Genomic DNA, 22,416 nt, shown 5'->3' on the forward strand with positions numbered 1-22,416 from the left:
TCAGTCTGTCCCTGATGTTTTTCCTGGAGAGAGGTGGCTTCTTTGCTGCCCTTCTTGACACCAGGCCATCCTCAAAGTCTTTGCCTCACTGTGCATGCAGATGCACTCACACCTGCCTGCTGCCATTCCTGAGCAAGCTCTGTACTGGTGGTGCCCCGATCCCGCAGCTGAGTCAACTTTAGGAGACGGTCCTGGCGCTTGCTGGACTTTCTTGGGTGCCCTGAAGCCTTCTTCACAACAATTGAACCGCTCTCCTTGAAGTTCTTGATGATCCGATAAATGGTTGATTTAGGTGCAATCTTACTGGCAGAAATATCCTTGCCTGTGAAGCCCTTTCTGTGCAAAGCAATGATGATGGAACGTGTTTCCTTGCAGGAAACCATGGTTGACAGAGGAAGAACAATGATTCCAAGCACCACCCTCCTTTTGAAGCTTCCAGTCTGTTATTCGAACTCAATCAGCATGACAGAGTGATCTCCAGCCTTGTCCTCGTCAACACTCACACCTGTGTTAACGAGAAAATCACTGACATGATGTCACCTGGTCCTTTTGTGGCAGGGCTGAAATGCAGTGGAACTGTTTTTTGGGGATTCAGTTCATTTGCATGGCAAAGAGGGACTTTGCAATTAATTGCAATTCCTCTGATCACTCTTCATAACATTTGGGAGTATATGCAAATTGCCATCATACAAACTGAGGCAGCAGACTTTGTGAAAATGAATATTTGTGTCATTCTCAAAACTTTTTGCCACGACTGTATGTTGTGTAGTAAACTGTTAGTAGCCCATGTGCCTCACCCTAATAATTTGGTCCCTTTCCCCCTCATAACTTAGCCTACTGTTCTGACTTGGTGGTGCACATGTAGCCTTTATCGTGTTTTAGAGAAATGTCATCATTGAATATTGTAAGAGCGTTCATTGTTTGCTTACAGTATATGCCCCTTTATTTATCCTATGGTTCTGACTTGGTGTACAGGGAGAATACTGTAAGAACGGCCCATGTTCTCAATTCTGTCGCTGTACATTTCAAAAGTGCTGAGCAAATAGTTATATTGACTACGTCCATTTTAGCTCGCTCATTGTCTTAATCGAAATTACAGATTGCCTCTTATCCGCTCATCGTCCCATTGTGCCATGGTTTGTACATCTAAATTGTCAGTAGAAACCACATTTCTTTAATAAAGCAAGTCAGCCATATCAGCTATGTTTTAAAAACAAAAAGGAAGTAAATGAGGCTGAATTAACTGTTTCGCTGCCATACAAGAATCCGCTGATAGCCAGGTGTAGCGGTGGTAAGGATTCACTCCATGGTGCTGAAAAGAAATCTCTGCTGTTGGGACAGCTTTATGTAGGCCCTAACAGATTGTGGACACCGTTTGTCACCGTTATAGTGCAATGAATATATTGTTTTGTGTTGGGTAGTTACTTTGCTGGCATGCATAAAAAAAAGATTTACATGCTAAAATCGCCACTGTGTGGTATATTGGCCACATACCATACCCCCTGTGCCTTCTTGCTTAATCATATTGCTTAATTATAGCAGTCAAACAAGTTAAATCGATATCCATTGATGGAAAATGATCTGGTGAGTTTAATAAGGGTTAATTATCTTTTGTCTTGTACATATTCATATTCCTTTATTACGTCATGTCATAGCTTACAATAAATATTACTTTGAGTAAAAACAAGTTTTGCTTATAATGTTGTTATTACGATACTCCTAAATTGGCTCAAAAAACGTTATGGAAAAATGGTTTATTGTATAAATGTGGCAACTCCTCTCTTGCTGTGACATTTTTGGGGAACAAGTTTTCATGCCTTTTGGGCGGGTTTTGAGTAGTAATTGGGCAAGAAATATGAGCTTGACCTGGCAACCCTGCTCCCAGAGGAGGAAGAAGATTGGAAGATTGGTAGAAAGTGTAAGCAGGGTGAGCTGAAAGGAAGATAAATGGATGTGAATGAGGGTGACTTATTGGTGGTGGTAGGTGTGGTGAAGTTCTCAGAGCCCGAGGCTTGCACCGAGGGTCAGAATAAAGATGAGTCTGTGACAGTAGGAGTGAAGTTTTTGGAAAAAGTGGACGCTTGCCTTTTGGCTGATCCATTTGTGGTTTTAGGGTGGGTGAAAACAGAGTTGGGTGCTGTGTAATCAGTGAGGGTAACCAAAAGTGGTCTTGTGATAATTGTTTGTATTTCTGCTGGTCAGAGGGAACAGGAGCTCGGTGTTAAATGAATGGGGGCAAGAAATGTGAATTGTTTTGCTCTCAAGAAAAGGGCACCATTGAAATGAGTGATTACTGGGGTAGCAGTAAATGTAAAAGTTGACCAACTGAAGGAGAAGATTCCCGGTGTTTGTGATGCTCGTCGTTTGGTGCGACGCAGGCAGGGTGGTGAGAGTGGTGAAACAGAAGAGTCATTGTCTGTTCTTTGGAGTTTTGCCTGACAGTGATGTAAGTATATATAAGTTATCCTGTACAAGCTTTTGTGCCAAATACATTACGTTGTTACAGGTGTCAAGCTTATGGGCATGTGGCAGCAGTGTCTTTGAGGGAGGTTCCTAGGTGTGAGAAGTGTGCAGATGGGCATGAGATAAAGGAATGTGTAGCATTGGGGAAAGTAGTGGTATGTGTTAATTGTAGGGGTGCCCATGGGGCTGGGGATCAGAAATGTCCCGTGCAAGAGAGGCAGGTTGAGGTTTCCAGGGTTAGAGTTGTGCAGAAGTTGTCATATGCTGAGGCAGTGAAGAAAGTAGAAGAAGATGGGGGAAGGGTCATGAGTGGAGTGGTGTGAGTAGTAGATCTGTACCAGTGCAAAGGGATAGGTCAACAAGTGATATGTTTCAGTAAGATTGGATTTTTAGCATTTATAGCAATGGTTATCAACTGTACTGCAGTGATGGAACGTAAGTCCGGGAAATTGAGAATGTGGTGGCAGCTGCAGAGAGGTATTTTGGTGTGCGAGACTTGACATCAGAAGAGTTACAGGGTGTGTGAGGTGGTGGTGTCCCATCCTTTCAGGTTGTGAGGTAGGCCTGAGGTAGGACTAAATAGATTTAAATAGTGTAGTAGGGTGGTGTTATTTTTATAAAAATAAAAAATGTATTGAGTGTAGTGTTAGAATAGATGGTAGGGTATTTATTTATTTGGCAGTATTATAGCTGCCTACTACCGTGCAAAGAGCAACAAATTATGCGTGGATGCCATAGCAATTGTTTCTCTTTTGCATGTCGGCATGACATTAACTTTTTCTTTCTCTTTTGCATGGTGGCATGACCTTTTTAGTGTAAACATTAGCAACTGAGCACATCACTTTTTGGAGAGTACATGTGCATTTATCGCCAGGAAATAATTATTTAATCAGCGCCATCTACTGGTAAATAGAAAGTACGGCAGCCGTGGTCGCTTTGCATTGACGTAGAACACATGCGTTTTCCAGCATGGCGACATCCATAGTGTAAAGCAACGGGCAAGGACCTAAACGGTAAGTTAATGACTTTAAAAAAAATAGGTGATCTATATACATCGTCTTCTGTACGCTATCTGCCATTGCCTCCTGAAATGTAAACGCGCCGTCAATTTTGTTCATGATTTTTGATGTAAATGTATAGTATACTGTATATCTATAATTACTCTCGTCTCTGCCTTCTCTCATTTGTGAAGGACCGGATTTTTCACATGTGGGTTGTTATTCTCCAACAAAGTTCGTTGTGAAATCGAGTCACTGTCAGTATCATATGTCACTTGTCAAGTGACACTTAGTGATTTGAAAAAGCATTGAACACTGAATGCAACATGCTGGTATCATGAAAGCACTATCTACATGATACCAATTCAGCACACACAGTTTTACTCCACTTCGCACTGATGTCTGTTGGGTTTCAGTTAGGTGGGTCTCTCCTCACACAAAGAGTGGTGCGGATATGTGTCACCTGCATTGGCCAGCAGGGATACAGGCAGCTCCATCCCAAAAGTCGATTCCCTACATGTACACTGTACACAAGGAGCTTTGGGACTGATCCTAAGGGGGAGAAAGGGGAAAATGAGAAAGGGAGCAAAACAACAGACAACCTTGACCCCTCACCCCAGAATCTAACCCCTATGCACACCCAGGGAAGAGGTTTGTTTGGTAAAAGGCGACCCCTCTCACCCTTGGAGAGGATTAGCCGCCTTTTGCCTCAAGACTCCCTAGCCCCAGAATTGTTGGCGCTGAGAGAGGAGGATAACCAGGAAGTGGAACAGGGGGAACCTGATGGGGTTGGTGTTCAAAAAGACCACAACACTAAAGCAGCCTCGGTGACTGAGACTAAGACCCACAGCTCACAAGGAGAAGTAGAAAGTGCAGAGCCACAGGTGCAAATAGGATATGACAGAGTTAGACCGAGAGAAGAAAAAGAGGATGGTACTGTCATTGATAACACAGTACTAGAGCCAAATGGTTGCCCAAATTTTTTGCAAGAGGAGGGATACGTGACTCCTATGACTCCCACCCTTCTTCCCGGGGAGCATTTACTCACTTTTGGGGAACTACTTTTGGCGGAGTACCGGAAGAAGGGCCGCGTGGAGTTTAGGAAGATGTTTCAGCTGCAGGATGGGCAACGTCTCCAGAGCAGTTGGGGCACCATCGGACACAGTGACATTGTCGGCCGCCACGCAGGAGACTTCATTCGGACCATCCACGGGACACCCATCCTTATACGGCGGCCCAACCTGGAGGAATACGTGCTTTATATGAAGAGGGGGCCGGCAATCGCCTATCCAAAGGTATTGTATGTAGCAAATGCTCCAGTCTGGCACTGGAAGAGGCAGAACTTTTTTTTCCCCAGAATACATCATGCTACTGAGCAGTATCATTGTTTCTTATGGAGAGTGCATGCAGTGCTATCACCAGCCCAATGGTATAGTCTTGACTGTTGGCTTGGCTTGTGGAATCAAACATTACATGATTTGATATCAGAGATTATACTTTAACTGCATAATACAGCTGCACAATACATACTTAGCTACAACAGGTCATTGTAGGAAAGACTTATATCCTATGAGTTTTTCTGTCTCTTTCACTTTCACACTCTCTTCTTTCTTCCTCTCTCCAGGATGCCAGTATGATGCTGATGATGATGGACGTCACAGAGGGAGACTGTGTGTTGGAGTCAGGTTCCGGGTCAGGGGCCATGTCACTTTTCCTGTCCCGAGCTGGTTTGTATATTTATTTTATCACCTGTTTGCTATGAGTCATGATGAGTGAATGTGGACAAATGCTTGTGTGGCTGGTTGTCATACAATAGAGGGGAAAGTTAAACTGCATCCATATTCTGAGGCTTCACTAGGATGAATCAGAAAGCCTTATTCTAAAACTGAATAGTCCAAGATTGGCAATTTGGGGTGTCCCCGATACCCCTCGTTCTGGTCTTGATCCTGTGTGACTCAGTCGGTAAGAGTATAGCGTTTGCAACGCCAGGGGTTGTGGGTTTGATTCCCGCTGGGGCCAAACAGTCATGCGTGTATACATTTTTGTAAGTCACCTGGATGCACTCCGGGTTTTCACAAAGTGCAGGACAAGCCATTCAATCAGAGTGTGTTATCATACAGCTAGATATAACTACTTAGATTTTGGAAGCAAATCAAGTTTTATTTGTTGCATACACATGTTTAGCAGATGGTTTAGCGAAATGCATGGGTTCGTAGCTCCAACAGTGCAGTAATTATCCTACAATATACACACAAATCTAAAAGTAAAAGAATGGAATACATTTTTCTTAAGGTGAGCAATGTCGGAGTGTGTGTGTGTGTATATATACATACACACACACACACACACACGCAGTTGAAGTTTACATACACCTTAGCCAAATACATTTAAACTCAGTTTTTCACAATTCCTGACATTTAATCCTAGTAAAAATTCCCTATCTTAGGCCAGTAAGGATCACCACTTTATTATAAGAATGGGAAATGTCAGAATAATAATTGTGAGAGTGATTTATTTCAGCTTTTATTTCTTTCATCACATTCCCAGTGGGTCAGAAGTTTACATACACTCAATTAGTATTTGGTAGCATTGCCTTTAAATTGTTTAACTTGGGTCAAATGTTTCCGGTAGCCTTCCACAAGCTTCCCTCAATAAGTTGGGTGAATTTTGGCCCATTCCTCCTGACAGAGCTGGGGTAACTGAGTCAGGTTTGTAGGCCTCCTTGCTCACACATGCCTTTTCAGTTCTGCCCACAAATTTTCTATAGGGTTGAGGTCAGGGCTTTGTAAAGGCCACTCCAATACCTTGACTTTGTTGTCCTTAAGCCATTTTGCCATAACTTTGGAAGTATGCTTGGGGTCATTGTTCATTTGGAAGACCCATTTGCGACCAAGCTTTAACTTCTTGACTGATGTCTTGAGATGATGCTTCAATATATCAACATCATTTTCCTACCTCATGATGCCATCTATTTTGTGAAGTGCACCAGTCCCTCCTGCAGCAAAGCACCCCCACAACAAGATGCTGCCACCCCAATGCTTCACGGTTGGGATGGGGTTCTTCGGCTTGCAAGCTTCTCCCTTTTTCCTCCAAACAACGATGGTCATTATGGCCAAACGGTTCTATTTTTGTTTCATCAGACCAGTGGACATGTCTCCAAAAAGTATGATCTTTGTCCCCATGTGCAGTTGCAAACCGCAGTCTGGCTTTTTTATGGCGGTTTTGGAGCAGTGGCTTCTTCCTTGCTGAGCGGCTTTTCAGGTCATGTTGATATAGGACTTGTTTTACTGTGGATATAGATACTATTGTACCTGTTTTCTCCAGCATCTTCACAAGGTCCTTTGCTGTTGTTCTGGGATCGATTTGCACTTTTCGCACCAAAGTGCGTTCATCACTAGGAGATAGAATGCGTCTCCTTTCTGAGTGGTATGACGGCTGCGTGGTTACATGGTGTTTGTACTTGCGTAGTATTGTTTGTACAGATGAACGTGGTACCTTCGGGCATTTGGAAATTTCTCCCAAGGATGAACCAGACTTGTGGAGGTCTTGGCTGATTTCTTTTGATTTTCCCATGATGTCAAGCAAAGAGGCACTGAGTTTGAAGGTAGGCCTTGAAATACATCCACCGGTACACCTCCATTTGACTCAAATGATGTCAATTAGCCTATCAGAAGCTTCTAAAGCCATGACATAATTTTCTGGAATTTTCCAAGCTGTTTAAAGGCACAGTCAACTTAGTGTATGTAAACTTCTGACCCACTAGAATTGTGATACAGTGAAATAATCTGTCTGTGAACAATTGTTGGAAAAATTACTTGTCATGCACATAGTAATGTCCTACCCGACTTGCCAAAACTATAGTTTGTTAACAAGAAATTTGTGGAGTGATTGAAAAACGAGATTTAATGACTCCAACCTAAGTGTATGTAAACTTACGACTTCAACTGTGTGTGTGTGTGTGTGTGTGTGTGTGTGTGTGTGTGTGTGTGTGTGGACATACCTTCTCATTCAAGGGTTTTTCTTTCTTTTACTATTTTCAACATTGTAGACAAAACTATGAAATAACACATATGGAATCATGTAGTAACCAAAAAAGCTTCACCTGCAATGCTTTTCCAAGAGTCTTGAAGGAATTCCCACATATGCTGAGCACTTGTTGGATGCTTTTCCTTCACTCTGCCGTCCTACTCATCCCCAACCATCTCAATTGGGTTGAGGTCGGGTGATTGTGGAAGCCAGGTCATCTGATGCAGCACCATCACTCTCCTTCTTGGTCAAATAGCCCTTACACAGCCTGGAGGTTTGTTTTGGGTCATTGTCCTGTAGAAAAACTAATGATAGTCTCACTAATCGCAAACCAGGTGGGAGTGTGTATCACTGTAGAAAGCTGTGGTAGCCATGCTGGTTAAGTGTGCCTTGAATTCTAAATGAATGGCTGACATCGTCACCAGCAAAGCACCTCCACACCATCACACCTCCTCCATGCTTCATGGTGGGAACCACACATGCAGAGATCATCCGTTCACCTACTCTGCATCTCACAAAGACACGAAGGTTGGAACCAGAAATCTCACGTTTGGACTCACCAGACCAAAAGGACAGATTTCCACCGGTCTAATGTCCATTGGTCGTGTTTCTTGACCCAAGCAAGTCTCTTCTTCTTATTGCTGTCTTAGTAGTGGTTTCTTTGCAGCTATTCGACCATGAAGGCCTGATTCATGCAGTCTCCTCTGAACAGTTGATGTTGAGATGTGTCTGTTACTTGGTATTTCATTTGGATCCCCATGGGCTGATGGAATGGAGTTCCATGCAATAATGGCTCTATATAATACTGTACTCTTTCTTGAATTTGTTCTGGATTTGGGGACTGTGAAAATACCCATGGTGGCATGTCTGGTGGGGTAAGTGTGTGTGTGTCAGAGCTGTGTGTAAGTTGACTATGCAAACAATTAGGAATTTTCAACACATTTAATGTTTATTTTAAGAAGAAGTGATGCAATCAGTCTCTCATCAACTCTTAGCCAAGAGAGACTGGCATGCATAGTATTTATATCAGCCCTCTGATTACAATGAAGAGCAAGACGTGCTGGGCCAACTGTAGCTTAACTAGGTCTTTCCTTGCAGCACTGGACCACACTCTGTGAAGCTTTTGTTTGGGCTGCAATCTGAGGTGTAGTTAACTCTAATAAACATATCCTCTGCAGCAGAGGTAACTCGGTCTTCCTTTCCTGGGCCGGTCCTCATGCGAGCCAGTTTCATCACAGCGCTTGATGGTTTTCGCAACTGCTTTTGAAGAAACTGTCAAAGTTTTGGAAATTTTCCGGATTGACTGACCTTAATGTCTTAAAGTTGATGAGTTCTGACTCTAAACTTGAAATATTGTTAATTATCAGGTATCCAATTGAAATATTGAGTGCCATAGTCTGGTTTCTACACCAGAAGGTAATGGTTATCTGTAGGAGGAATGTATATGGTGGATGCAGTTAAGCTTGGAATGTACTGAGTGAGGGAAAGAATCACATGTGGCAGGCACTGATAAGGATGGAGAGATGTGGTTTAGTGAGGAATGGGGGATGAGGTCAGGTCACATTAAGGGAGAAGGAACAGTTTATTGCCAGCATCACTTAACTTCCTGCCTAGCAATAGAGATGTAATGTTTAGAGAGGAGGACATCACACAAATTGGGGTGTATATATACTACCACTGGTGGAACCATGGCTCTGTCTTATGCAGCTGTATGACCCAATGGGTGAATAAACTTGGTTTTAAGCTTTACTAATCGTCAGTGAGTTTTACTCTGTTCGTTTAGAACCCAACAAAGTAGTGATGGACTGTCGTTTCTCTTTGCTTATGTGAGCTGTTCTTGCCATAATATGGACTTGGTCTTTTACCAAATAGGGCTATCTTCTGTATTCCACCCCTACCTTGTCACAGCACAACTGATTGGCTCAAACGCATTAAGAAGGAAAGAAATTCCACTAATTAATTTTTAACAAGGCACACATTTTAATTGAAATGCATTCCAGGTGTCTACCTCATGAAGCTGGTAGAGTGAATGCCAGGAGTGTGCAAAGCTGTCATCAAGGCAAAGGGTGGCTACTTTGAAGAATCTCAAATATAAAATATATTTCGATTTGTTTTACGCTTTTGGTTACTACATGATTCCATATGTGTTATTTCATAGTTTTGATGTCTTCACTATTATTCTACAATGTATAAAATAGTAAAAATAAAGAAAAACCCTGGAATGAGTAGATGTGTCCAAACTTTTGACTGGTACTGGTTACCAGGCTACATCACATCCGAACGTGATTGGGAGTCCCATAGGGCAGCTCACAATTGGCCCAGCGTCGTCTGGGGTTGTCCGGGGTAAGCCGTCAGTGTAAATAAGAATTTGTTCTTAACTGACTTGCCTAGTTAAATAAAGGTTACATACTGTACATATGAAATGGATAAAACCGTATGTAAACATTATTAAAGTGACCAGTGTTCCATGTCTATGTATATAGGGCAGCAGCCTCTAAGGTGCCGGGAGGAGTAATGGGGTGGTAGCCGGCTAGTGACGGTGACTAAGTTCAGGGCAGGGTACTGGGTGGAGGCCGACTTGTGATGGCTATTTAACAGTCTGATGGCTTTCAGATAGAAGCTCTTTTTCAGTCTCTCGGTCCCAGCTTTGATGCACCTGTACTGACCTCATCTTCTGGATTATAGCGGGTGAACAGGCTGTGGCTCGGGTTGCTGAGGTCCTTGATGATCTTCTTAGCCTTCCTGTGACATAGGGTGCTGTAGATGTCCTGAAGGACAGTGTCCTCCCGGTGATTCATTGGGCTGACCGCACCACCCTCTGGAGAGCCCTGCGGTTACGGACGGTGCAGTTGCCGTACCAGGCGGTGATGCAGCCTGACAGGATGCTCTCAATGGTGCATCTGTAAACGTTTGAAGTCTTATGGGCCAAGCCAAATTTCTTCAGCCTCCTGAGGTTGCAGAGGCACTGTTGCGCCTTCTTCACCACACTGTCTGTGTTGGTGCACCATTTTACATTGTCCGTGTATGCCAAGGAACTTGAAACCTTTCACCTTCTCCGCTATGGCCCCGTTGATGTGGATGGGGGCGTGCTCCCTCTGCTGTCTCCTGAAGTCCGCGATCAGCTCCTTTTTGTTTTGTTGACGTTGAAGGAGTGGTTATTTTCCTGGCACCACTCTGCTAATTGATTACAATTATTATGTCTCATATTTTAATTAAATGCAATCAGAAGATACTATTAACATGTACATTTTATTGCTAACAGAATAAATAGCAGAATAACTGCAGATTAAATAATGCTATAATTGAAAAGGTCCCCGGTAAGCTACTGCCCCTTTAAGAGCTAAAATAGATTGTGTACTCTGTGATTCTCACCAAATAGGTTGTCTTCTCACACTATTCAAACTCTACAATCAATAAACAGCTTAGGAAGCTACCTTAGCCTATAGATCACATATTGCAAACAAATAATCTGAACTAAAAACTCCACAAATGTTGGAATTTCTGTGAGTCCTTGACAATTTGTAGTCAATATCCAAAAACAGCACACATTTTCCAGCGAACCTGCACATCATCATCTTCTCTCTTTTGTGGCACCAATATGAGGATGTTGCAGTAGTCTAGTGTGTGGTGCGGGAATAATGACAAGCACACCTGGGGAGCTTTGAGTTCACATTGCCCTAAAAAAGGGAACCAGACGCGGAATTCAAGCGAACCGAACTCAGACCACCTCTCGAGATGGTCTCAGTTTGGTTCACTTCAGGGGCTCTTTTGAGTGGTCTGAGTTACTTTGGAGTGTTAACACTGTACAAAAAATTCTGCGAACCGCACTGAGTTTACAAAAATTGGTTGAAAGGGACCAAGTGTGAAAACACCCTAAAAGTGTCTGCTTAATGGCATGTATTATTATTATTGTTCTCGCCAGTGGGCTCCAAGGGCAGCGTTATGAGTGTGGAAATCAGGGAGGACCACCACAGACGAGCTGTGCTCAACTACAACCACTGGCGTTCCTCCTGGATCCTGCGGCGAGGAGAGGAATGGCCCGACAACGTCCAGTTTCATATCTCTGACCTGCAGGGGGCATCCTTGCTCCTCGCCGGGCGAGGGTTTCACTCTGTAAGGATATGTATTTTTTGCTTGTAATTGAGTGCATGTGACTTATAGTTTTTATTGAGCAATTCTGTATACTGGTGTATTTTTGTATTATTGTTTTTTTTGCAGTGCAAGGCAAATCACCTTGGAAATCTTATAATTTATGATAGGACATACAGAGAAATAGAGGGGCAGAAGTAGGGCCCCTACTCCTGGGGGCAAAGACTGAGTGGCCGAGACAGGGCTTGAACCCCCGTCACCATGGGGGTATGCGTGGTCACGATTCGGGAGCATTACTGCTGCGCCAGATTCAGGCACTAATCATGGTTTTCAGCCCAGGAGTTGAATCTGTGTCTGGGAAACCATCCCTTGACCAGTCACTTGAAAGACTAACCTTCAGAAACTTGTGTGTGTGTGTTTCAGATTGCTCTGGATATGATAAGCCCTCAATTGGTTTTGCCCACTGTGACTCCACATCTCCATCCCGGAGCAGTTTGTGCTGTCTACCTAGCCAAGTGAGTAACCTTGACCCGTCCATAAACAACCCCTTGCCCATACCCCATAAACACTGCATACACCTGTCCAATCCTCTCAGATCTCCACAAGTGTGAAGGGGTTCAGAGGTTATTTCTGGACAGGGCCCTCATTTCCTCATATACTTTCCTTTCAAGTGTGTTTTCCATTTTTTTGAGGTACTTTACATGTCTCCTTCACTCTCTCTTCTGTGCGATTCAGTATAACGCAGGTCATTGATCTACTGGAGGGCCTCCGATGCTCTGCCCTCCCCCTGCTGTGTGAACGCATCATCGAAGTGCAGCTCAGGGATTGGCTGTTGGCCCCGGCAATCCAGAAAGATGGGCGGTTTTGCCGCAGGAAAGCTCCTCCCTCAGCAAGAAACCAGGAGGACGGGGAGAATAACAAGTTGGATGAAGAAAAAGGTGATTTCTTGTTCAAATCATCCGGTCACATGGGTTACCTTGGATGTCATAATGTCTGTATAAACTAAAGGCAATTATAATATCCTGCTGCCGTTGCATTATATGATTCCCTTATACAGAAATGTGTTATTCTGACCCCGTCTTTCACATGGCACATGATCACTGACATTTTCAAAATAAAAGTCCTCTATTTAGTAATATTGGGTGTTACCACACATTTTGTTATTCTTTCAGAATACACAAGCGGTCCGGAACCCGCACCATATGGGAGTGTCCCTTACATTGCTCGACCTCACCCGGAGCAAGCTAGCCACACAGGTTAGTGTCAACAACCACGTTTCCATAAAGTTTTTATGCAAGTTAAATCATATCGAATGACAAATCATGACAGCGACAGTCATTTAGCTAAGTATACTGGTCTACCTTTAATGGTGGATAGGGGATGAGCTTGATGCAAATTTCCAATAAATATCAAGGCTATTATTTGAGTGCTAATTACATGATCAATGCCTGGCTGCCAAATATTAAATATAAATATTGCTCTCATCCATATCTCATCATAACCCTTACCCTGTCCACTTTACCAGCAAACCATTGTCTAGATTATAGCGCATGCGCCAAAACCAGATTGGGCAAGTTTGATATTTATCTATAGTTTGTGTGATAACCATCGGTAGAGTGGAAAATGCAATGGGAACACATTGAACTTAAACATAAGTGCAAAATGTGCCCCACGTTATTATGCACAGCCTTAAGTGGAAAATGCGCGTATTTGATCAAATTAGCCTATTCGATGTGGGGTCTGTTGAGATAGAAATTTTCTGCCATGGAGAATTGGGCAGGTCTTCATGACATATCTGCTACATTCAGAATGATTATCTCTGAATACATCCATGGTATTGTTGTTCACTGTAACATTTTGTCCTTTTCAGCATTCCTGGTGAAACTGAGGAAGAGTCAGGGGTAGCTAGCCTCCTTCCTCGCATTTGAAGACTCATCAGAGGAGTGATTGGATGTATTATATTAATAAATAAATGTGAGTTGCCTTGTCTGAGAACATTTAGAGTGATTTGGTATGGCAGAGGAAAATGTAGTAGTTGCCCTTGATATAGAAATTCATATTGCTTGACAACACTTCAAATATAAAGACTCAATAAAACACCAAACTAAGGGGGACATAAGAAGCCTTTATTGTAAGGCCATTAGACTGGCAAGTCAGTATCACAGAACATACCCACTGTAACCCCATTGGCCAATAAAGCCTTCACTCATGGATCAAATGCTGTACATATCCATCCAGCTGATTTGAGGAATTAGTCAACAGTTCCCGCCGCAAATCCATTACAGGATCCGCCCAATGTGCAAGACCTTGAAGTGCTTCAGCAAATAAGTGTTTTGAGTGATTAATCAGTTCTGAAAAAAATCAACCGTGTCCACCTTTACGGAATTTACGAGCTTTTTTAAAGCAAAGACATTGACTACACAGAGGCCCGAGAGTTTGACTTAAGTCCTTGTACAGGTTGTGTCTATAAAAAGTATACATCGAACAAAGTGAAGCAAATGTTTTAACTGGAATGTTTCATATTTCATGGCATGTCAGGACAGTTGAGGGAAATGTTACATGCCTTTATCTAAAGCAACAATATAAACCCTGATCAAAGAAGCCCTGAACCAATTCCTAACTTGATAAATGAGAGACAACTACAAGTTAGTTACACAAATACTCAAGATAGGATTTAGTCCCCTGTGGATGCTAGTTTCCATTTAAACCACCTAATCGAGGTAGAGCAGTAAATTGGCATTCTATAGATTTTATGAAAACTAAATACATGCTTCACAGAATGAAAAGCACAAGTTGGGAATCAGTGCATCACAGGACCAGGGTTGGGAAATGTAGTCCTGAGTTGGTTTTTGTAGTACTATTCTACTCCTCGTTGATCCAGTCCATAGATGGGTCGTGTCCTGCTCCACAATAAGACTCGTTCCCTGACAAAACACATTCAAATTGTTAGCTAAGACATGAGAGTTGTTAAAGGAGCAAAATAATATCTTGAGGGTCTAACAAATCTTTGCTGGGTGTTTTACTTCAAAACATAAGTTAGAAATTGATACAGAAAAACTTGGCTGCTGTCACTCTACTTTAATGTAACTTCAAGCAAGCCTTGCCAATCAATATGTAGTCATCCTTTTGCTTCCAAACTATGAAATTAACAAAATTGCAAGAAATTAACCATAGCACAGCCGTCCTGTAACCAACGCCTGCACTCACTTGGGGCCTCCTCTGTGCAGCAGCAGGGGCGCTGGGCCTTGGTTTGGACCTTGGTCTTTTTTTCGCCCGGTCTGCGGGAGGATGAAGCCTGGGACCTGGGTGGAGTCGTCTCCAGGGAGAGGGCCAGGGCAAAGGGTAGTGGGGAGGACGAAAGGGAGGTTGAGGATCCAGAGTCCGAGGAAGAAGAGAGGCCCAGGCCGGAGCTCTTGGCGCAGAGGGCACAGGGGGCGGGGGAGGCGGAGGGCCCGCGGGGGATGTGTACCTTCTCCCGGTCGCCAATGTAGAACCGCTGAGCGCCGCTGTGGTGCTCGGCGCGCTCCCGCTGCCAGATGAAGTGGGTAGGCACGATGGCCATCACCTGGAAGGAGGGCGTGTACACAGACAAGGATAAATAAACATGGTTAAAGACACAACCAATTCAAGAGGAGAGATGGTACATTTTCCAGTTCAAAGATGCGGCTGACAATAGCAGTAAGGCACAGGAACGAATCCTAGACATCCATGTGGGTATCTCAAATGTTGGCCCAAATCTGACTGCTTGACAGCATGCTTGAGTTATGTACTGATGCGTCAAGTTAAATTCCATCCAGGTCAAGAGAGAGCGGAAGACCTACACCTAATCCATAATTTCATGTAATGGTTTTGTATACCTACCTCCTCGCAGCAGCGGCGGCTGACTGCAGCCCGGTACTCGATGCGAGCCCACAGCTTGTCCCGCTGCTTGAGAAAGCGAGGGAAGTGCTTCCTCCAGGTCTTGCCCAGCGCCCATGGGAAGATCTCGTATTTGCTCTCCTCCTCATCCTCCTCCATGGTGTTGGCTAGGTATCTGTGAAAAGAAAAGTGGCATGAGATATCAAAAATAGGATTCCTAGCTTTTTGTTGCCAGTTGTACAATTAATTCTCTCCCTCTTTTTGGGGGGGATAAGTAGCTCTACAATTACAAAGGTTGTTTGTCACAGTCCGCACCGGCCCATTCGATTCCATTCTCAACAAGTGATACATTTAGGACTTGTAGACTGATACAAATGCATCCATTGAAAGTTACTCAGATGTTCAGAATACAGAGAGTCAACTATTTGTTTCAGAGTAGTAGATTCACAGAACTTACAGTGCAATGAAAAAGTTTGTTCTGTTGTGCTCGCCAATACTGAAGCGAGCCCTCTTGAAGTAGACAAACGCCATGGCTAGAAGGTACTGAAATAGGGAAGAGAGGTTGAATTGAAATTACTTTATGATGCATCATCATGGCTTGTATACAGGGATGGGCGTTTGAATTTTTTTTTTTTCTGTTCAAATACTCAATTGTTTTCAGAGTACTTGAATAAAAACATTTTTAGAACAAGTCCCGCACTGGGAAAGAAATGTGCACATTCATCTACAGTACTAGTCAAAAGTTGGGACATGCCTACTCATCTCAGGGTTTATCTTTATTTTTACTATTTTCTACATTGTAGAATAATAGTTTAGACAAACTATGAAATAACACATGGAATCATGTAGTAACCAAAAAAGTGATACATAAATCAAAATATACTTTATATTTGAGATTCTTCAACGTAGCCACCCTTTGCCTTGACAGCTTTGCACACTCTTGGCATTCTCTCAACCAGCTTCACCTGGAATGCTTTTCCAACAGTCTTGAAGAAGTTTACGGATTGACTGACCATGTCATAAAGTAATGATGGACTGTCGTTTGTCTTTGCTCATTTGAGCTGTTCTTGCCATAATATGGACTTGGTCTTTTACCAAATAGGGCTATCTTCTGTATACCACCCCTACCTTGTCACAACACAACTGATTGGCTCGAACACATTAAGAAGCTGGTTGAGAGAATGCCAAGTGTGTGCAAAGCTGTCATCAAGGCAAAGGGTGGATACTTTTTATAATCTCAAATATAAAATATATTTGTTTAAAACTTATTTGGTTACTACATGTGATATTTCATAGTTTTGATGTCTTCACTATTATTCTACAGTTGTGGCCAAAAGTTGAGAATGACACAAATATTAATTTTCAACGTCTGCTGCCTCAGTTTGTATGATGGCAATTTGCATATACTCCAGAATGTTATTAAGAGTGATCAGATGAATTGCAAAGTCCCTCTTTGTCAAGCAAATGAACTGAATCCCCCCCAAAAAATTCCACTGCATTTCAGCCCTGCCACAAAAGGACCAGCTGACATCATGTCAGTGATTCTCTCATTAACACAGGTGTGAGTGTTGACGAGGACAAGGCTGGAGATCACTCTGTCATGCTGATTGAGTTCGAATAACAGACTGGAAGCTTCTAAAGGAGGATGGTGCTTGGAATCATTGTTCTTCCTCTGTCAACCATGGTTTCCTGCAAGGAAACACGTTCCGAAATCATTGCTTTGCACAAAAAGGGCTTCACAGGCAAGGATATTGCTGCCAGTAAGATTGCACCTAAATCAACCATTTATCGAATCATCAAGAACTTCAAGAAGAGCGGTTCAATTGTTGTGAAGAAGGCTTCAGGCCACCCAAGAAAATCCAGCAAGCGCCAGGACCGTCTCCTAAAGTTGATTCAGCTGCGGGATCGGGGCACCACCAGTACAGAGCTTGCTCAGGAATGGCAGCAGGCAGGTGTGAGTGCATCTGCACGCACAGTGAGGCAAAGACTTTGAGGATGGCCTGATGTCAAGAAGGGCAGCAAAGAAGCCACTTCTCTCCAGGAAAAACATCAGGGACAGACTGATATTCTGCAAAAGGTACAGGGATTGGACTGCTGAGGACTGGGGTAAAGTCATTTTCTCTGACGAATACCCATTCCGATTGTTTGGGGCATCCGGAAAAAAGCTTGTCCGGAGAAGACAAGGTGAGCGCTACCATCAGTCCTGCGTCATGCCAACAGTAAAGCATTCTGAGACCGTTCATGTGTGGGGTTGCTTCTCAGCCAAGGGAGTGGGCTCACTCACAATTGTGCCTAAGAACACAGCCATGAATAAAGAATGGTACCAACACATCCTCCGAGAGCAACTTCTCCCAACCATCCAGGAACAGTTTGGTGACGAACAATGCCTTTTCCAGCAGGAGGCAAAAGTGATAACTAAGTGGCTCGGGGAACAAAACATCGATATTTTGGGTCCATGGCCAGCAACCTCCCCAGACCTTAATCCCATTGAGAACTTGTGGTCAATCCTCAAGAGGCGGGTGGACAAACAAAAACCCACAAATTCTGACAAACTCCAAGCATTGATTATGCAAGAATGGGCTGCCATCAGTCAGGATGTGGCCCAGAAGTTAATTGACAGCATGCCAGGGAGGACTGCAGAGGTCTTGAAAAAGAAGGGTCAACACTGCAAATATTGACTCTTTGCATCAACTTCATATAATTGTCAATAAAAGCCTTTGACACTTATGAAATGCTTGTAATTATACTTCAGTATTCCATAGTAACATCTGACAAAAATATCTAAAGACATTGAAGCAGCAAACTTTGTGGAAATTAATATTTGTGTCATTCTCAACTTTTGGCCACGATTGTACAATGTAAAAATAAAGAAAAACCCTTGGAGTAGGTGTGTCCAAACTTTTGACTGGTACTGTATATGCAAACCATGCGCAACAATGCATCATTTATCACCATTATGAATCCTATTTGCGGAATTATAATTCAGTCAAAAAAAACAAGGGCTATTTAAAGATTAATTTATTGAAACCGCTATATCAACTGGTTACATTATATCGTGTAACACAATCTTCAAAAAGGTAGTAACCTCATCAGTCGCGCATGCTTAGAAGCCTATGGCTGTGCAATGGCAGAGCCTTGTTTTGTTAATTTAGCAGACATGATGCTCTTAGTTCCCGAGCCCTTACTACAGTCAAGACACCTATTTTATTGTAAAAAAACATGTAATATAACAGAATAAAATAGTGTGAAGTGATGCGCATCTCGAATAGTTCTCAATTAGTGATAATTTGAAACTGGGCTCAATATGGCAAGTCAAAATAAAAAATATTCAGGGTTACAAACCAAAATCTGTCTTGTTTTTGATTTAGTTAATTCTGCCTGTTCTTTGGAAATTTCTAAATGGATTAACAATTCCACATTGAACACACTTCATGGGGATGAATTACAGCCATGTCATCCGTTTGGCGAGTAGGCCTAGGCTTAATGATTCTGATGAAAATAGGCTCTGTCTTTATCAAACATATGATTTTGCATATTGTCAGTGTGGAACCTGTCTATGTTTAAGGAGTTTATAGCCTAGGCTAACAAATTCTAAATGGCACTAGCAGTTCGCAAAAGTAGGGTCGGCACTAGTTACCATAGCCACAAAGTCAAACCCTGCCTATTTCTACATTTTATCTTCTTTAAAACTTAACCACACTGCTCACCTTATGCCTAACATTAAATTAACACCAAAAAGCTCATTTTTGTTTTCAGAAATGCCTTCAATATAGCCAAGTTTGACTTTGTGTCTGTGGTAACTAGTGACAACCGCAAAGTAACCTAGGCAGAAAATAGACTGGATGCAATTAGTCCAAAACTGCAGCAAGTTGTTGGAAAACATTTCCCTACTTCAGTCAACCAGTCCATTTTGAATCTGTGATAAAACTGTTATCATTTGGCAAGGAATGTAGCTTGTGTATCCCATCAGTTAGATACGTTTTTAATAGGCATTTATTTCTGTAGGCATAAAGGGAGCGGGAAGGGAATTTAGGAAGAACTGTGATGCTTGGCTTGGTTCCTTTTTTGTTGTCATGCAAATGCACATGTACAAATGGAACACTAGATTCCGAGAAAATGAACGTGGTCTTCAAGACAAAATGTCGACCAAATAGATTTACAATATTTGAAAAAAAATTTGAACCCTGGTTAAAGATAAAGTTTTGACGTCCATTCGAGTACTCATGTCCATCCGTAGTTGTATATGTTAATCACTACACAAATGAAATTGGTACCCTCCAAAGCAATGCTTTTTACCTTGTCTGTGACTTTGCAACAGCAGTCCATCCACAGAAAGTCTTGTATCAAATCGTCATCTGTAACCAAATAAAATTGCTTGAGAAACCGACTGCTCATTGTCTCTAATCTGAGATGTGCCAAGCCTCAATAAAACAAACAAATTGTTGAGAGGGCTCTATCAACTTTAAACAAACAACCTTAGATATTATGACTTGTGTAAGTGGACTGTTCTCTTTGGCTCACCAAAAAGTCTGAAGAAGGCTGCCATCTCGTCTCGTTGAATGACAAGCGTCGGGCCCCATATGATTTTGCCCTTTGTGGCCTCGACATGACTTTGGCTGGGTTGACTCTTGCCTGGAGGCCCCTGGGCCACTTGCAGGTTGGGTCTCTTCAGCCTCAGGCCTCTCTTGATCTGGAGGGTGTGTGCTGTGTTGGGTTTGATTCTCACCGTGACTGAGGGGGGTGTCTGGCACCAGCTGTGTGTGTGTTTCATCATGCTGCTGTTTTGTTCATGAATGGTCACTAGTGAAATGTTTTCTGAGGGAGTGTTCCTGACCTGGTAGTGACATAAGTAGTGTGAGAGAATTTAATGACTGACAACAATGTGATAATTATATTTTGACATGTTTTAGTAGCTAGTTGACGTAGATAAATTAGTTAAGAACCAACTTTCTTTGAAACTAGTTACGCTCGAGAAATGCTAGCGAGTTAGAAGGTCAGCAAGCATAGACAATCATTTTGTAACTGTCTAGCAACAAAATCAACTACTTTACAGCACAGCTAGTTAGCGCTGGCTAACGACGTAAGCGGTCACTTCGGCTGGCTATGACAGGAGCCGGCAGCTAAAAATCTATGGGGGACAACCACACAATTCATTTAGTTGACTTCTAAATATGTTGGTCTACAGATGAAGTAGCCATGTCTTACCTTTGCTTAGAACAGATAGTAGTGTGGTCTCAGATTCAGACGTGAAAATCAAGACTTGAAGAAATCTGTAACGTTTCCTCAGATCGTCCTATGCTACAGTAACTAGCTGGCTAACTTCCGTTAGCTGCTATGTTGTTGTGACAGGGCAAAGAAAGCAGTTGTTATTCGAGTAAAAGTGTATCAACTGGGTAATTGGTATGTGTATGGTTATTTCAGTAAACAATTATTTAATGAGGGGGAAACTGGTGAACTGAAAGGTGTCTCCTCGTGCTATCTCAAACAGATGCGGGCGACTAACTAACTGCTTGACGGGAGCGCGCTTGAAGATACGTCAAACATGGAACTGGTTTTTATCAGAACCGCACAATGTCGTTTACAGACGGGCAATTGAACAGGGAGAAAACCCGCCTACGATGTGTAGAGACCAAGGTTTAATCCCAAATCGCCACCTTCAATTTCACCTCGGACCTCCATTAGTGCGCCTCCGCAATATGCACAAATGTCCCAAAACTGGGGGTTTGAACATTGTGTAGGGATAATTAGACACTTCAAAGTGGTATCCATTCATAATTTTTGGAGTTTGCGCAATTTCAACACAAAGTAATGGAGAGACGTGCCTCATTATGATCAACCTGTATTTGTTTGTGTTTAATATCGAGGCTTGACACGTCACGTGAAGTACCTCGAGTCCCAAATTAAATGTTTAAAATATCAGGGTGAATTTTCTCATTTGAATTGCATGCTCGTTTTATAATTTAAATGTGGAACATGAATTGCAAGTCACAAGTGTGTCCCACTGAAATGTAAGAACGGTGTGCCCCGAAATGTATGTTTTTTTGTTGTTGTAGGCTACAGGTAGGGATTAGGGATGCAAGCAGAGGTGATGAAGTAGGCCTATAGCAAGAAGTAAAAAATAGCCCAACTAAGTAATAATTAAAGATTTGCATTATCTCAATTATAATTGTCACTGCATGACATTGTACATTTGTTATAACCTACAATTATTATAGTCTTTTAAGCCAAAAACAGGACATGTATTTTGGGGAAATGCTCTAAATAGCAAGTTGTTCAGTTGTGTTTATTTTCATACCAATATATGAAACCAAAATTGCACTAGTTTACTAAAAAATATATAAATTAGGCCTACAACTATCACAGCCAGGGGCACATTGGCCATTTGGCAATTCTGGTAAATTACAGATGGGCTGGACCATTTTTGTGTTGGGTGGGCTGGTGGAAATTGACACACAAAATAAAAAATAATAATAATAAAACAATGAAAAAGGTGACATTGTCGGTGGTCCAAGGGCCTGTTAAGATCATTAAAAAAGATTTTTGCGCAATTTCGCTGTTATAGTAATCTGTAATGCGGTGGCGTCAGTTCAGCTAAACCTAGGGTATGGCAAAATCTCTAAAATTATTTTTGTAGAACAGCAAAAACAAACAAAAATTACTCCAAGCAAGAATTATATTAGGTTTAAAGTCTGTGGAACTCTGTGTACAATTTCAAGCACTACTCAACCTCCTCATAAATTAACTCTACTTGTGGAACTGCGCATACATGGCAACATGAAATAGATGCATAATACACGCTACCAAGTCACAACAAGGCTGACTTCAAATACCGCCATCACTGTGAAAGTAACCAGTGAATAAAATAGCTGACCGCAAATGCAAACTATACCAGATAAATCCTACACATGCATTGAAATAAAAGGCATACACTACCGTTCAAAAATGTTTGTCAATTAAAATAACATCAAATTAATCAGAAATA

The 22,416-nt window shown here is 42.3% G+C and overlaps 2 protein-coding genes across 2 annotated transcripts; one reads left to right on the forward strand and one right to left on the reverse strand.

Annotated features, from left to right (window-relative positions):
- Positions 1-3,371: 3,371 nt before the first annotated feature.
- Positions 3,372-13,571, forward strand: trmt61b (tRNA methyltransferase 61B). The gene is made up of 8 exons (XM_014126148.3): positions 3,372-3,476; positions 3,656-4,756; positions 5,086-5,188; positions 11,410-11,600; positions 12,000-12,091; positions 12,312-12,514; positions 12,749-12,832; positions 13,447-13,571. Exons 2-8 carry the CDS (start codon positions 3,860-3,862, stop codon positions 13,479-13,481), a joined length of 1,605 nt encoding a protein of 534 aa, XP_013981623.3. The 5' UTR covers positions 3,372-3,476; positions 3,656-3,859; the 3' UTR covers positions 13,482-13,571.
- Positions 13,572-13,688: 117 nt separating this feature from the next.
- On the reverse strand, positions 13,689-21,089 carry spdya (speedy/RINGO cell cycle regulator family member A). Its single transcript, XM_014126151.3, has 7 exons — positions 20,640-21,089; positions 19,956-20,268; positions 19,731-19,789; positions 15,892-15,977; positions 15,438-15,609; positions 14,784-15,141; positions 13,689-14,500 (listed from the first exon to the last, which is right to left on the reverse strand). The coding sequence occupies exons 2-7, from the start codon at positions 20,206-20,208 to the stop codon at positions 14,439-14,441; spliced, it is 990 nt and encodes a 329-aa protein (XP_013981626.1). The 5' UTR covers positions 20,209-20,268; positions 20,640-21,089; the 3' UTR covers positions 13,689-14,438.
- Positions 21,090-22,416: the final 1,327 nt, after the last annotated feature.

This window comes from Salmo salar, chromosome 11 (assembly GCF_965601325.2).
Source record: "Salmo salar chromosome 11, fSalSal1, whole genome shotgun sequence".
Lineage (NCBI taxonomy): Eukaryota > Metazoa > Chordata > Actinopteri > Salmoniformes > Salmonidae > Salmo > Salmo salar.

Bases quoted from the DNA above. Each gene is read 5' to 3' on its own strand.
- trmt61b (XM_014126148.3), top strand. From the start codon at position 3,860: ATGTCTGTTGGGTTTCAGTTAGGTGGGTCTCTCCTCACACAAAGAGTG. The intron at 11,601-11,999 runs GTAAGGATATGT...TGTGTGTTTCAG, and splicing joins CCGGGCGAGGGTTTCACTCT to ATTGCTCTGGATATGATAAG. The intron at 12,092-12,311 runs GTGAGTAACCTT...TGTGCGATTCAG, and splicing joins TGTGCTGTCTACCTAGCCAA to TATAACGCAGGTCATTGATC.
- spdya (XM_014126151.3), bottom strand. From the start codon at position 20,208: ATGATGAAACACACACACAGCTGGTGCCAGACACCCCCCTCAGTCACG. The intron at 19,790-19,955 runs GTGAGCCAAAGA...ATTTGGTTACAG, and splicing joins AGCCTTCTTCAGACTTTTTG to ATGACGATTTGATACAAGAC. The intron at 15,610-15,891 runs GTAAGTTCTGTG...TTCTTTTCACAG, and splicing joins ACAAACTTTTTCATTGCACT to ATACCTAGCCAACACCATGG.